Raw genomic sequence first — 16817 nt, forward strand, 5'->3', positions numbered from 1 at the left:
GATGGAAGCAGAAAGGGGTGGGGAAGAGATTGGATAGTGTCTAGATAGAATTAACAAGATTGAAGACATTGGGGGAAGAAAAGAAATCACCATCCTGTCCCATACACAAACCACCACTTCCAAATACTAGTTTCACATGTAGGCTAAAATATAGACACACACAGTCATTCTATTGAAGACTGGGTGGGAAGGAAGGGATGATTATATGTAGGGATTGAAAGAAAGTGAGTAGACATGACTAAGGTTTTAAGTCTGAGTAACTATGAGCAAAGTAGTACAATGAACTAAAATATGGGACTTAATCCTAAGGGTGATCCTTTGAACCTGGCAGTGCAACTGTTATCTCCAGTTGGCCTATTAAGAAATTGGTTCAAGTTTGAGTAAGTTTCCAATGCTGAACATCTAGTAGTGGAAGAACTGGATGTTGAATACAGATCTCATAGGGAAGGTATCACAGTTTTACAGATTTGCAAAATACATCATTTTAGGATCAAGAAGAATGAAGGAAGGCAGTGAAAATATGTCATTTCTTAAATAAACCCAATAGAAGTCCAACCACTCCTAAGCCAAAGCCATCACCAGTGGACTTGTGGATATAATAACTTGTTTAAATAAAGTCAGTGGAAACTTTTCTTTCCATATATCTTCCCATTTCATCCTATTTCCTCTAAATACCCAAGTCAAAATTTGAGAGAAAATTATGACTTTAACACAACACAAAATAGTGTGTGTAGCATATTTGTGCAACCACAAATCCAAAATGCATGCACAGGAAAATCAAGGGGGAAATGTTTAGCAATAGAAAACATTATGAATCTTGCAACCTTACAAACAGTATGTAAATCTCTTTCCTTGACCCACAATGGGATGAAGCAACAAAAGTCAATGTACCCTGAGAAAAGCAATATTTGATCAAAAAAGTACTATGGGGGAAAAAAAAAGCTTGTAAGAGGATGGATTGGGAGAGACAGTCTTCAGTCATTGACAACCTGTAGGAGCCAACATAGAAAGTCACTTTTAAATGAAGACTGACTCTGCAACTTTGCAGAAATGGAAATAGGAAAGCCAAACACAGCTCCATTTACAAAGACCAATAATGTGTGGCACCTAGATTTATCAAGAAAGACATGAGAAAATAGGGAAATATTCAAAAGAACTAAGCTTGGTTCTTTTTGCTTTGGCAAATAATATTTTGAAAATATCTCTACCTCCCTCTCCATTATATATTTCCTTGTAAATGAAGTTCAGGGTAAAGAGACCATGAGTAAATATATTTCACGTATCCAAACATTGTAAATAATAAACTATAATTTATATATACATATATATATATATTTAAGTGTTATACTCTTACTTTCCCTAACTACACTTCAAAGAAAGACAACAGGATGTACTAAACACTTATCCAAATATGACATTAATAGAATACAGAAGAAGTTGAAGCTTCTCCATTTCCCAGTTTTTCCAGGCCATTAGTAAGTAATGGGAAAAGATACTTTAGAAGTTCAAAAAATAGTATATCATCCTCTTCATAAGGTGACATAAGGAAATTTTCATTTGATTGTTTGTGACAAGAAAAAATAAAAAATTAAATTAAAATTAAAAAATAAAAAAAATTATTTTTAGCAACATTGTAAATAGAGATTTTTTTTTTGTGCTAATGAATGGTCATTGCATGTTAGAACTCTCCAAGGAACTAGAATGGAGAGAGAGAGGGTCAGAGTTGAAAGAATTACAGGGAAATATAAAAGCTTTAGAATCATGCCTTGTAAGTCAAAGAAGTAAATGTGCTTTTGTACTCTTCTTCAAATGCTTTTGAGATTTCTTGACATGAAGAAATTAACAAATGACAATAGAATTTAAGTCATGTTGAAGTGAACCATTTGAAAGTCCAATAAAACAATGCATTATCCATAATTCCATTGTCTCAGTTACAATGCTCCTTTACTTGAAGCAGCTTCATACCTGTTTTCTCTAATATTCCCATCCCCATTTATTGCCTCCCATCCTCATGGAAACAGTGTGGAATTAAACTGACATGATAATCTTTTCTCAAACATTATTTTCACCATGCCTTTCCTGATCAAAATGCACATTGGCTCTATATTACTATTCTAGTCAAAGCTTAGCTTCTTAGCCTATGTAAACTGGCCTTCTGTTGTTTTTTCTTTTTCTCTTTTTTTTGGTTCTTCTAATACCTGGTCAATTTCAATTTAGACACTATTCTAATAACCTTTTCACATTGGCCAGGATCATCATCTTACTGTTTCCCATTCTGTATTCACATTCCCTGAACATTGTTTGTTCCTGTTCCTGTTCTTTTGCTTAAACTGTCTATTCCTCAAGGAATCATCTTTTCTCTTCACCAAGCTATTTCCACAATTTATTCATCACCAGGACCAATTCACTTCTTTCCCACAAATCTTCCCTCCTTACCAAGCTGCAAAGTTATGATGTTGATCACCTTCCCACTACTTTGCATTTCATCAGGATCAGTATTAAATTGCAATACATTTATTTTTGATCAGCTGCATACCTTGCATACTTTGTTCAGTTGTGGCCTTTGGACACATGTATACTTTTCCAATTCTAATTAGATTACTGGTTCTGCAAGAGCAAAGCTATGTCTTTTATTTATGAATATAAGCTTCTTGCAGGTAAGGACTACATCTTTGCATGTCTCTCAGTGACTCACACTGTGCGTTGATATCTCCTTTTTTTGGATTAAGGTATTCTACAGGATAATGTGATACATAATACAATGCTTCAAATGGAATAGGTGTTCAATAAATACTTGCTAGATGAATAAATGGCACATAAGATAATTTTCTCATTATAATATATAAAATCTGAAATGTGACAATTCTCTTTTTTTCCCCAAAGTAGGCTAGCAGGGTTCTGATTAATCACATTCATAATATGTATGGCAAATAATAAACTGCTTTCCACTACTAAAAATTTTTTTCAACAGATCTTCTGGGTTCTATGGTGGAGGAAAAAATGTACATAATCACTTAGGAACTCTTTTGTAATATTTGAAACTTTCAGATGATATGAAAAAAACATTATGTGCTACAAAATTTCAAAATCAAGATTTATATAACCAGTAGTGGACCCTTAAGATTCAGAGGCTTTTTCCATATGAGCATTTTCTATTATTAAGGAATTTTGTATGAAGTTTGAACATAGAGGAATTTAAAGTTGATTAAAAGACAGTAGCAACCCACTGCTGAAAAATGATACTTGTTGATTGTAGAATTGCTTGTAATGCAATGTTTTAAAGTAGATTAGCTTTGTAACTTTTAATTTCTAAAATTGACAATCTGGGTTTAATCATCTGTAAAGTTAAGGATTTGAACATGTGATCTCTAAAATCTTTATTATTTTGAATGTAAAATGCCTTCTGGTCACTTATCCCTTTCCCACCTTCCACCCCTAATCTTATAATAATTTCAATAGAATTGAGGACTTTTTGACATTCAAAGCAACAATGCTATTCCTTATTATGTTTTGTAGCATAATGTAGAGTATAAACCTTGGGGACTTGGAGTTAGGAATACTTGGACTTAAATCCTTACACAATGTGACTATGGGCATTTAAAATGAGAGGGTTGGACTCCAAAGATTCTAAAGACCATTCCAGCTCTAAATATGTTATATTATGAATTAAATATCTCAGAAATATTGAATGTATATGTTTTGGACAGGAGTAGAAGTGGTTCATCCCAGGCTATATCATATTGGTATGAAAATAGCTACCCTGAGGATAGATACTGGCCTCAGGGGACCCTAAAATTATTCCTAGAATCATATTATGTGTTAGTACTTGTATTTAATTTCCACATCTTTTAAAAATGAGTATTTGATGGCAACATGTGCTTACAGTTTGTAAACATCTTAGTACTTAGGTGGTCAATAAGGAGAAAGATGTGATTAAATAGGGTTTAATGAGAAGTCATATTTGTATTGGAATTACTCCCACTAAAATTATTTTCTAATGGAGGGCAGATCATGTTTTAGTGAATTCTTACTTCTATCATATCTTTTCATGTTTTCAGAATGATAATTTTTATTCAACCAAGGGAATGGGACAATGCACTACACAAGTGACTAGATCATCAATATGAACTCATTACAGTGGCTTGTGGAAAGCAGTATTCATGGGAATAAGCAAAATGAATGCATAGTCAATGCAGCAAGAGGACAATATTTCCCCTCTTGCCTATAGGCAAAATAATTTTATTATCTGGGCAATGGCTTTGGACATCATTTGGCTATTGAGATTTTTTTTTATCATAAAGGACAAAACATTCTTCCCTTCAGTTGTGAAAGAAAAGTTCTGCAATAGCAAGTCAGCTCTCTTTTAGCTACTGGAAAGGTTCTGGGGGATTGTAACAGAATTTGCATGTTGAGTAAAAGCTGGCCCTTTAATAATAAACCATCAGAATCTCAGACCTTCTTGGGCATCCACTGCTATGTCATGAAGGACATCTTTTTGATGTTCTCAGTTAAATATTTAAATATTATAACTGACATATAATATCCTAATTATATCAAGCTATGGGAGAAAAGACAATTCAATTCTAGGAATGATCATGTTCTTCATAATTTTTGACAATAGGCATTAGAAATTAAGAAAATAATGTGTTAATGGGCATTTATCAAGAAAAAAATGACAATTTCAATATTAAATATTTTTATGCCTGAAAAGGATAATCTTATATTCACAACATTCTTTAGTGGATCAATGCATGAGAAAATATGGTATATTTGCCATATGGACCAAGATTTATGATTTAAAATGAATAAATTTTTATTTTATGAATTCAGGACTGCAATCTATTTATAGAACTTACCTTTTACACACTAACTAGGAGACTAAGTATGAAGTACTTCATATATTGGTTGAGTAGTAGTATGAAGTTTTTTTTTTCTTTTTTAAGGTATACACAGGGTATTTTATGCTAATCTAATAAATGTCTATAAGCAAGGTTCCTTCTTTCTTCACCAAACTGTTATGTAAATATGTCTTAATATAAACCTTTGTAGAAATAATTTGGCTGTCACCAGATTCCAACTATTAAACAAGTCTATGTGAAACCTTTATAGATGAGCAGATGAATTCACTGTCATTTGGATCATAAATAGCTGCATGCTGAATGGAATCATATTTCTTGATCTAATGGAGAATATTTTGGCATAACAATCACTTTCATGTATCAATATGGAAAACAACTGTGGTGGCATGTTAGTATTGAATAAATATGGAGGGTAGCTCATACCTTAAATTCCTCCAAGATTTTGTAACTTTTCCCATGATATTCACAAAAGTTTTTCACTTCTTTGCACTCAGGACAGCATCCATTATGTTCCACTTTAGTACATTTTGGGTGAATTTTAGGGCATTCTGGTTGGTCACAAACAGGTCCATCCAGAGCACAGACACATGGACAGTTGGAATGCCCTGGGAAAAAACGTTCTCCCAATTTGTATACAAAGCCGCTGTCATCCACACACCCTTTCCCTCGATAGTCATCAAAGATCAGATTGTCATTACTCGAGGCCTGGTCACCTTCATCAGCAGGGTAGTCTTCATGATTGATGGCAGCTGGGGTGACCAAACCAGAGATTACCAACAGAAGTATGCAGGCTTCATGAATAGGAAGAGCCATCCCCCTCCTCAAAGACTTCTGCATATGGTCCTAATATTAAATATACCCAGCTGCTTCCATGGGAATACCGGAGGGGTAGGCTGAAAACAAATATTTAAAGAGAATAATTTGACATATTAAAAGATAATATAGTCAATTAAGGCCATGTTCTCAACCTGTTTGTTGGGATTGATATTATAGCTCTAAAATCCCAAATAAAAGGAGTTCAAGCAAATATCTACTCTTCAATTTGCAGTATAGAGAGTAAAATTTTTTTAGCAATATATTAACTAAAATTGATCCCTTCAGGAATTATTTTGCCCAGGAAATTTCAGTTCAGATTTAACACCTGGATTTCACATATTACTTTGACAAAGATAGAGATTTGTTTCCTAAGCCACGAAGAGATGAAATGATTTGCCTCTGATTAGTTACAAGTAGTTCAAAAGCATTTCAATACAATCTCTATTACCTTAAACCTTGGCTCTTTCCACTGTTAGAATTCAGATATTAAATAACTCAGTGTACTACAACTGAGATGTTGGTGTGAGAAACCCAAATCAGAAAGTAATAGAGCAAAATTAATAGTTGAATGTAAGTTTAATTGTGTTGGAAGTAGTAGAAAAGGCCATTGACCATCCTTTCTTTATACTTACAAACAAGATTTTACAGTATTATGAGAACAGGTTTATAGCAATAGACATGTGTCTGGGTTGTAAAAAGTAATCAGCAGTGAAACTCACACCTCTATTCCACATAGGAAAGAGAAAGAAAAAGGAAAATCAGGGAAAACATTCCTTTAAAAGATGTGATAACATGCATTATGTGTATTGCTGTTTAAATCTTTATCTCCTTCAGGAACTAAGCTTCTAGAGGGCAGGAGAGATACCTCTCTGAACATTATACACAGTGTCTAGAACATGATTTACATTTAGTAAATTTATTATTAAAAACAATGCAAATGGATAGATCCAGTTAATATACTCTGAGTACATGACTTTTCCCAAATAGATTTAAAAATCTTGATTTTGGGTTATTTACACAAATGAGCATGCAAATTGATTTTGTTAAAAAAATTTAAAATTGCAATGAAATAATTCTCATTATAATAAAAATGCCTTATAGGTGATATTGACCTTTCAGATATAAAATAATATTAACTAGTGTCTGAAGTACTGGGAATAGCTCATACTTTAATGTTCATATTGAGTAACTCACAAAAAGTCATAGGGACATAAGGAAAACCTTATCCTCAATAAAGGAAGTAATAGACAAGGGAAAGACTTGTCATATAATGCATTTGCCAATTTCATCTTCTGTGCAGATGGTATGAAGAATATAAATAGTATATTTTCAGTCCTTTTGTGTCATTTATGTTTGAATTAACTTTCCAAATCACAACTAAAAAATGATAACCCACTTTCATGCAGCTTAAAATGTGCAATGGATATTTAGAAGATTTTTAAAAATGCAGTTTCATGAAACTTTTGAGTAGATATTACATTAACTTATGCATTTTTTAATGAGGTATGCAGATTCAGGCAATAGTAAAATGGAAGGTAATATATTTACTCCCTCTTCCTGAAGGGGGAATGTTCTCTAATATTAGGATTCTTTGTGGATAATGAATAAAGGAGGTGAATCTCCTTTAAAATGTCAAAAATAATGAGTCATGACAGAACAAGAAGATGTAAACCTATAATCTTTCTAGAGAAGCTGCAAGAGCCTATTGACAAAGCATTTTTTTTAACTAAACGATTTATGGTTGTACCAAACATTATACAAGCTTTTGAAAAACACAAACCTATTTTACTAACTGCAGGATGAATTGACAGATTCACCACATATTTAGAAAGTTTAACTTTGAGAAAAAGGAGCTATTGTGCTTCCCTGTAGCATTCCTCTAGTATCTGTAGCAACATGCAAGATAAGCCATGTCAAATTCACACAGAATTCTGCTATAAAAAGACATAGACAAATCTGGTCTATTCATTTACAAGCTACAGGTAGGCAGCAATTTATCATACTATTGTCAATGCAAACTTAAATAGAAATGAGGGATACAATTCACATTTAGAATAAAATAGCAACTATACTTCTATCCATGAAATCTATTTTGTAAACCCTTATTTCTCAATGTAGGCATTCAAAACAGAACAAAGTTCTAAGGCTGCTTAATAAAATAAAATATACAGCAGTCATCTTGATAGCTTGTTTGCTCAATAACAATTTAAGACTTCATTTATTTAAGTGAAAGAAACCTTTATTCAAATAAAATATTTAGGTAAAGAGTCTAATAAGTAAGCGAACACTGGTACACTGAGATCATGCCATAGCTGTACTTTGAAAAAAACCACATCTGATAACAAATGACTGCATCTAATCCTTTGAGAAAACAAATATAACTTGTGCTAATAACATATACTTACCTAATCAGTATGGAGGTTAATGGTGTTGGTAGGGTCACAGGCCAATATGAACTAAAAGGTTAGATGTGTTTTAGTAAAGCAGTTCCTCTTTAATTACCCGAAGAATACATTTTTTTTTCAGGGATGAGTTATAGGCAATCCCTTTTCTCTGCCTCCCATTTCAAAACACAGTAAAGAGGCAGTCTCCCGCCCTTCCAGAGAGAAACACAGCAGACACACATAAGAATTAAGCTTTGGACCAGTGTTCAGAATTCAAAGCAAGAAGCAATGCTGTCTCGTCGAAATTCAGACTCCTGTAGTATAATCATATTGAACTTAATTTTAGGATTTTCTCAGCTCCTTCTATGAAATTTCCCAATTGATTGCGTTTCTTCCAAACACGAGATCCTTTGCACAGTGTTTGTAACGGCAGAAGAGAAAGGTGGTTTGGTTAGCCTTTCAACACCACAAACAGCAACAGTATGCTATATAGCTTAAAGCCAGCTCCTCCTGAAATACCCTCCGCATCATCACAATATGCGTCTTCAATCACCTCTCACAACAACAGAAAATGCTTACAATGGATATGAAGCCAAGGAACAACTTTAGCTTGATTTCTGCATCAAAGAAAGCAGTTTGCACAGATTGCCGCTTTGGAGCTCAATCTACCGGCAGCCGGGATTTCTTCAGTACCACGGACAGCGCCAACAGCTGGATTCAGCGCGCCGCACCGCACACCACCAATTTCCAGCAGCTCCTTTTAGCCAACCTCCAGAAAGGACCAGAACAGAGACTTTCTCTCTTTCTAGTAGCACTTTTTCCTACATCAGAGATAGATGCGTTCTTAAGGGGAAAGATTTCCTACAAGTGCATGTTACGTATTTGCATCGAACCACCCTAAAGCTCCCCAGATCAATGTCATTATACATAATGCATTCTTGGACCGGCTGCAGAGATGTGTTCCACTCGGTAAGTTCCGGAAGTGCCTTGTATCTAGATTTAAGCCATCTGCAGTCCCTGATTATTATTAGGAGATGAGGCATGATCCCTGCCAAGGCATTTTTGAAAATGAAACCTTACTGTTGATATTTGAACCTCTGACTGCAGAAGGACTCCCAATGCTGCATGATTAAACTTCGGATCTTCCCCCACACAGCCTGGATTTGGTGAAAAGTAGGGGAGTTCTTGTGGCGCTTGTTCAGTTAACATTAAAAACCAATCTCTTGCAATTCATCTAGTCTGTCATTAGGCGTCATTGTAAAGCTATTTCTCCCCAACCCCTAAGCAAGACAACGTCTTCTCTAAATTCTTATAAAACGGGGGTGAAGGGAGATGGGGTGGAGGAAGGGAGAGGGGGACGGGGATGGGAGGAAATGACCCAGTCTCAAATAAATAAGCAGAAAGTTTTAATTTTTATTGTTGACAATATACACACCAGAGTGTATCCGTTGCATGTTATCAGGCAAACCACAAATATTACCTTCTAACATATTTAACTAGTCGCTTACTGGCCCGGAGCTCTATAAGACATTCCGACATAAAAGTGAATGCCCTCTGCAGTGTGAGACGCTGATTTTCAGGACCACGTTCGAACAGTTCCGTCAGATCCCCCAGAAAATAGGCTCTCTCCATCGTGAGAGAACACTACGCTGTGCGCTTCACTCTCGTGGCCCATCAATTTGCGAATCTGACCTGATTTGAGATCTAGCAAATGGATAACCCCATTGCCGCTTGCCTGAGCTAAAACTCGACCTGAAATAGAGAGAGAGAAAAAGAGAAAGCAAAGTTTCATTAGAATGGATATAGTTTGTAAGTAAGGGAACGTTACCGTTCTGTTTCTAGGGCGATGCACCAAACTCTCCTTTATGTTGCCAACTACTATGGCATGTGGAATAAGAACTGCTTTATAGGAAATAATTGGAACCCAGTGTAATATAAATCAATAATGAGACTATTAGATTTGAGTGATTAAATAAATTTAAGGATTTTTACCTATTCTTTCCACAGCAGAGGATTTATGGAACTTTTTTTTTTTTTCCTGAGGCAATTGGGGTTAAGTGACTTGCCCAGATTTATGGAACCTTTATTTTCAACAGATTTACACAACCATTTTTTATTAAGATAAACTTTTTCAACAACTTTAGAGCAGAACTATTGATCAAAGGATATGCACAAAATTCACAATATGTGTTGCATGGAGAAGTTTTAGAGAATTTAGGATTGCAAGTTTAGAAAGTTTACAATTATTTATGTATACTCTGTATAAACAAATTGTCATTCCACTTTAGGTTGCTTGTAAGCACTGCACATGTTTATTTTTAAAACTGCTAATTTTTTATTAAAAATTATGATTATATTCATAAACTTCACTTTCATAAGAAAAATCAATAATTTCATCACAAAATTGTTTAAGCCTTTCAACTAAGCTTACAACTCATGACCCTAATTATGTAAGACAGCTACACATGGGATAAGGTATTTTCAAACTTGGTATAGCATCTTTCTTAAATGTGAGAGTTTTCCTTCAGGGGACCGCATATCACCAGTGAAACTTGAATTAATTTGGTCACCAAGAACTCAGTGAAGCAGTTAAACTGTGGATTTTGAGATTAGAAACAGTGGAACATTCTTATTTAACCTGAAATTTTAGAGGAGTAAGAAAGATATGAGGTTTTCAACTTGACAGTCTAGTGTTCACTTGGGAATCATTGCCATCACACCACTTTGGTAGATTCCTTCTCATAATGTCTTCTTGTCAAAATCTGAACAGAAAATGTCTTTTGATGATAATAGGAAAAACAAATGCAGTTTGTTCTTTTTGTAAAAAATTCTATGCAAAATCATTTAAAAAATACTCAAACAATTTAATCACAGGCTGTCTCCAGTGGTCATCGATATCTGTAAAGGAGGGACCACTGTGGAAGTATAGTTAACCATGATAAATATGACCTATTTGCAAACCTTTATAAGTACTGGGCTTCTTCATCTAGAACAAAGCCTGACACAGCAAAGATTCGTAGGATGGATTAGGGTGTCCAAAGCAGCAGATGTGAATATTTATTATAAACTCTCCTCCAGTAAGTCTTTGCTGACAGAAGCATTACATATGGATTTCACTTTGAGCCAAACTCTATAGGCAATTGCTGTTGTGACTTTCCTAAAAGCCACACAAGTAACTTATTTCTTGTATTCTTAATAGCCACAGCTGGGGAAGGGATAAGTGTTATTTCCAGTCTTTTAAATCAAGGAAAACAAATCAAGGACCCATAAAGAGAGAGAGGCAGATTTAGCTTGAAACCATTATCTTCTTGAAACAAAATTCATCAAATGAGCACCTGAAATATTTTACTGAGTTTATCAGACTTCTTAGGAACTTTAAAAAAGTTTACTCAACAAACTAGAGAAGAAAATAATTAGGGCATGATTTAGAACTTTGTGAATAATCTGACACCACTCCACAGCTGCCCCTAAATATCTGTGCTAATAAATATTTCAATAATTGTGTAGATGCTGATACATTTATATTAGCTTTGCATTGGGGGTGTCGCTGTGTTCCATGTTATTAATAGATTTATAGAAAAGCATCATAAATGTATCATTATACCCCTCTTTACATCATTTACATTGAAACAAAAGGTGCCACACCATGGTTTTTTGCTTCCTTTAAGACTGAGTAAGTTACTTAACTCCCATTTCCTCATTTCTAAAGTCCTTTTCATAGCGTAGAGTCCACAGAAACACAATAATTTTCAGACAATGAATTATATCAGGTCATTTCTAAGCCAACTGCTTTTGTTTTCATTTTTTCTTTAATAGAAAATGATAATGTAAAAGGAGAGAAAAGGAAGCCCACAAAATGGAAATTTTAAATATTGCCTTGTAATGCTTATTGTGATGTAAATGTATTTCTTTATAAGATAAGAAATCCTATCTTATGAAAAGGGAAGAAGTAAACTATTTCATTGCTGGTTAAAATATTTTTATTAAAATATTAATCAAAACAAAGTATCACTAAAACAAATATCCTAAAAGCACAATTATGATTGAAATAGGCTCTTGGAAACTTATTTGCCTAGCAATTGAATACTAAAGAAGTCACATATTACAAAGGCAAATACCATCACAAAATCACCCACATCAAAGGCATGTAATGAAAAAAATAACACATATAAAATTTATAAGTATACATAATATGCATATAATATTGTAGAAGTTTTTTAACAGAAACTAGCTTAATTGATATAAATTGACAAACTATGTTTCCACAAATTTGACTATTTTCCTAGTTCTAGCCAATGAATATTTTTGATATTCTATTGTATACAAGACATTGGGAAGCATTTAGTCAGCAGATGGATTTAACACTGTTCATGGAATGGCTGAGGATAAATGGTCAATGGTGACAGGTATGGGTTATCTTGTAAGTACCATAATGGAAAGAATACTGGACTTGGAGATGGAAGACTTGCTAACCTTCAAGGTATAAGATACAGAACAGGTCAGTTTAGCTTGTTAGACTTTAACTTCTTCATTTGTAATATAAAGAAAGTTGTACTAGATGTTTTTCTAAAGTTATTTTCTAGTCAGGTAACTAACTAGAATGCCTATCAGTAGATAAGCACCATATATTCAGTCGTTGGAGCAAGTAGCCTGAAAGTCACACTCGGTTGTAAAGGGAACAAGAGAAGAAGGAAGGTGGATCTAGTCCTGTACTTGTGTATGAAGAGTTGAAAAATGCCTTGAAACTACCCTCCATTCACCACTCCACTCTAAAATTAATATGTTAAAGCTGGAGAATATATTTAAGAATAATGTAGTCCACCTTCTATTTATTTTATTTAGGAAACTAAAATCCCAGAGAAATTAATTTGACCAAAGCCACAGAGAGATACTCACTTAACAGTTACTGAAATTGAGATTGAGTTGACATAAAGTAAAATGTAGCCCTTGTCTTATAGACTTAAGAGAAGGCTGGAGCTGGAAGGACCTTAGAAACTACTTTCCCCGATCTCCTATTTTAAAAATGAGTTTCAGAGTTAGTGTCAGGGCAGGGACTGGAATCTATGTCCTTTAATTTCTAAATCATAAGCCTTTTCATTTAAGATGGTGAATTTTGACCTTTCTCAAGGTTCTCCTTCCAAAGGGATTTTGCTTTTGTGACTCCAGCCCAAAAATTGTACAGATAGGAAGAAACAGGTGTTCTCTCTCTTTCCAGGCATCAAGAAATACCAAAGAAAGTCTGAGAGATGGGATAAACTCTGAGTAAAAAGTTCTGGGAATAGAGGAACCAGAGATTACCCACAAAAATCTGTCCTCTAGGCTCAGAGGTTATATCTTTTCTTTATTCTTGTCCCATGTAATGGCCAATCTACTCTTTCTGTGGGTATCTGGGGATCAGGATGCTATCTCTGATTGGCTGGAATGCGTTGTAAAGGAGTATGTGGGTACCAAGGTTAGCAGGATCAAATAGGAGTCACTAAGGAGTCTAGGTGATATTGCTAGACCAAAGATTAGTTTATTTCTGTATCTACCCTTAACTGAGGTAGAGTTCAGACTACTTAGGGTTCAGCCATTGTCAATGTCCATTTCTCTCTTAGGTCAATAGACTCCTTCCCTGCCTTCTGCTTTAGAAGAAGATGAGGTAAGGGAAGTTAGGGTTCTAGTTCTTAACATTTTAAAATTCTAATTATATGTCTTTGTATAATATAGCTAAGTAGAATAATGGGGAGACTGTTAGGACTTGGAATTAGGAAGACCTGAGTAGGAAGTACTAGTATGTGAGCTCATTGAACAAGACATTTAATCTCTCCCTGTTTCAGTTTTCCTATCTGTAAAATAGAGATAATAATGACACCTGCCTCTCAGGGATGATTTAAGGATCAAATGATATATGTGAAACATACTATATAAATGCTAGTTATTATAATGTTTTATACTCTACCATGACTGCAGAGAAAAAAAACTTCATTGGTTTATCTGAATATGATAATAAACTCAGCTTTTCTTTAGCTCTCTGGTAATTAAAAACCCATATAAGGCTTTTTTTTTCTGTAAAAATCTTTCATATATCTCTTTCTTCTCTTCACTCAACCAACACCAATGGGAATTAAACTAGAGGAACATATGATAGTCTTCCACCTATTTGCCATGTTGCCAGCTTTTTTTTTTGACTAAGACTAGGAATAAACCTTGGCCTAAACTACAGCTATTTACTCTTTTGGAATCTTAAAAACTGAAAAACTGCAAGAAGACACTCAAATTTCACTTCCAGAATGATTCTAAAAATAATAAATTTCTAAAAATGATGATGCTTCTTTATTATGTACTTTCCCCCACTATTTGTAAAAATGAATCAAGGATATCATTGCAAAGAATTCTCAGTTGGACTTGCAGAAATACCTTGAGAAGTAGAAAATATTTAATAATTTGATTTTATAGGAATAATAAACAATAATAATCATGTCAAATATTAGTGACATACTATGATTTAATAATGAAATGATTAAAAAATTCTCAAGAATATCCAATAGTAATTTTATTAATTTTGGAACCTTGTTTAATATTGTTTTAAGTCAGGCTTTGTGAATAAAATAGCAACAAAAATTTTGAATGTAGTGCCTAGGAAGCTGATTACTTGAAAATTGGGGGTATTTTCATTCATTAATATTGTTTTTTCTATATACTTTATTAATTCGATTTCACAGATACTTATGAACACATAAACCTGTTTTCTAAGGAGGTTTTCCTAGTGAAGAAAAAAAAGTAATATAAGACAAATGCCTATTAATTAAGGAATCAAATACTTAAGCTTTTTTATAGGCAAAATTCTTAACTTGGACATCCCTAATAGAGTTGTCCTGAACTTGATGGTCCGTAAACCATGTGTTCTCAATTCAGGGATCATTAACAATAGATGTCTTTGATGAAACACATATTGCTGAATAGCTCCTGATAACTACAGTTTCAATTGAGCATGTTTTAAACATTATTGTTTTTTGATGAAACTAATATAGTTTAGAAATATTTGAACATGTGACTATAAAAGGATGCATTTTTGGGGTGCGGGTGGACTTCAGGTTTCTTATTTTTGTATTACCAATTATGCAAGTTTGAAAATTATGCAAAATATTTAGAAGAACTATTCTAGAATCACTGAATTTTTTAAATGTTCAAAAAGTTATTTTGGGAACAAAACTCAGATTCATAAGATTTGTGAATTGAAATAAAACTCAGTGGCCATAGAATCTGATCTATACATGCAAGATATTTTCACTATAATATATCCAGCAAGGGATCATCTAGTAACTTAAAACCCTTCCAACAAAGGGGAATCCACTATCCCCCAAAGTAGGTCACTCTACTCTTGAGACTAGTAGCAACAAGGTTGTTCCTGACATGGAACCTAGAGTTACCTCTTTGCAACTGTTATCTATTACTCCTGATTCTGTCTTCTGGGACCAAATAAGGTAACAACAACAAATAAGAAACAACACCACCAACAAAACAGCTAGACTTTATATAGCAGTTTTAACTTTGCAAAACAATCTGCAAGGAGACTAATTTGATCCTTATGACAATACTAGAAGATAAAGATAATAATAATAGTAATAGTAATAATTACAATTTGCATTTTACAGATAAGGAAGCTGAAGCACAATCCAGTTAAGTGACTTACTTAGTAAATGTTTGATGTAGGATTTGATTTCTGGTCTTTATGTCTCCAAGAACAATACTTTATACAAAGTATCACCTCTCTGTCTAATCCCTTCTTCAAATAGTTAAACAGAGATATCATATTCTTTGAATCTTCTCCAAACTAAAGATGCCTAGGTCCTCATATAATATGGATTTAATGCTTGAAGGATCTCAAAGCCCTTCAGCATCCTAGTTATCTTATGGAACTCCACTATTTTTCTTATGCTATGTTTCTTTGGAAGTAAACATAAATGTTTATATGAGGTCTGATGAATAAAGACTTCAGTGGCCATATTATCTTTCTATATCTGGCACTGAGGTTGCAGTTAATGCAGCCTAACATTGTATTTATTTTTCTTTTTTGGCTTCCACATTTCAGTTTTGAGTTATGTTGAGCTTCTAATTCATGAAGAGATTTAGGTCTTTTCCAGAACAATTATTAGTTCTACATGTTTCCTTTATCTCACATTTATGAATTTTGTCTTTTTTGTACCAAGTGCAAGACTTTACATTGATCTCTACTGAATGAATGCTTGTCGTACTAAGTTCAGCCCATTTCTCTAGTCTGTCAAGAACCTTTTTGGTCTATACCTCCCAATTTTGTTCCATATGAAAATTTGATACCATCTATGTCATCATTTTAGTCATTTAACAGTTGTTTCTTATAAATTTCTGTCAAAAACTAGGAATGATGAGTCATAATGGAAACATGAGACATGTATCATATGTGATAGGTTGTCTTTGATATGGGAAAATGGCTTTGGGAGCTATGATAAGGATATAGGTGCCAAACTGACTTTTGGGGGTTCTAGTTGGTGAAGGCCAGAAGACAACAGCAAAACTTTTCTATTGATGTTGTAGAACAAAGCCTCTCAAAAGCTACAAAGAAGTTATTCTTGCTTTTTGGACATTTAGATGAATAAAGAAGGCACTATTGGCACATCATCACTCTCTAAATACATCAGTTAAGAGTAATTCATCCTACAGCAGTTGTGGTTTTAAATTAAAGTTCTATTTCAGAGGATCAACAGTTCCAGGAACTTTAGATAATCAAGGATAGTAT

At 33.9% G+C, this 16817-nt stretch overlaps 2 protein-coding genes across 2 annotated transcripts in view; both read right to left on the bottom strand.

The window, feature by feature from the left end:
• Positions 1 to 8178, bottom strand: part of VWC2L (von Willebrand factor C domain containing 2 like) — a 31420-nt gene extending 23242 nt beyond the window's left edge. The window contains exons 1-2 of the mRNA XM_051990512.1: positions 8081 to 8178; positions 5283 to 5752 (exon numbers count right to left, since the gene is read on the bottom strand). Coding sequence (XP_051846472.1) covers positions 5283 to 5696 — 414 coding nt within the window. The 5' untranslated portion in view covers positions 5697 to 5752; positions 8081 to 8178. The remainder of the gene's footprint in view (positions 1 to 5282; positions 5753 to 8080) is intronic.
• Positions 8179 to 9452: 1274 nt separating this feature from the next.
• The window catches only part of SPAG16 (sperm associated antigen 16), a 1154057-nt gene continuing 1146692 nt past the window's right edge, over positions 9453 to 16817 (bottom strand). The window contains exon 16 of the mRNA XM_051983613.1: positions 9453 to 9811. Coding sequence (XP_051839573.1) covers positions 9636 to 9811 — 176 coding nt within the window. The 3' untranslated portion in view covers positions 9453 to 9635. The remainder of the gene's footprint in view (positions 9812 to 16817) is intronic.

Source organism: Antechinus flavipes, chromosome 3 (assembly GCF_016432865.1).
Source record: "Antechinus flavipes isolate AdamAnt ecotype Samford, QLD, Australia chromosome 3, AdamAnt_v2, whole genome shotgun sequence".
Lineage (NCBI taxonomy): Eukaryota > Metazoa > Chordata > Mammalia > Dasyuromorphia > Dasyuridae > Antechinus > Antechinus flavipes.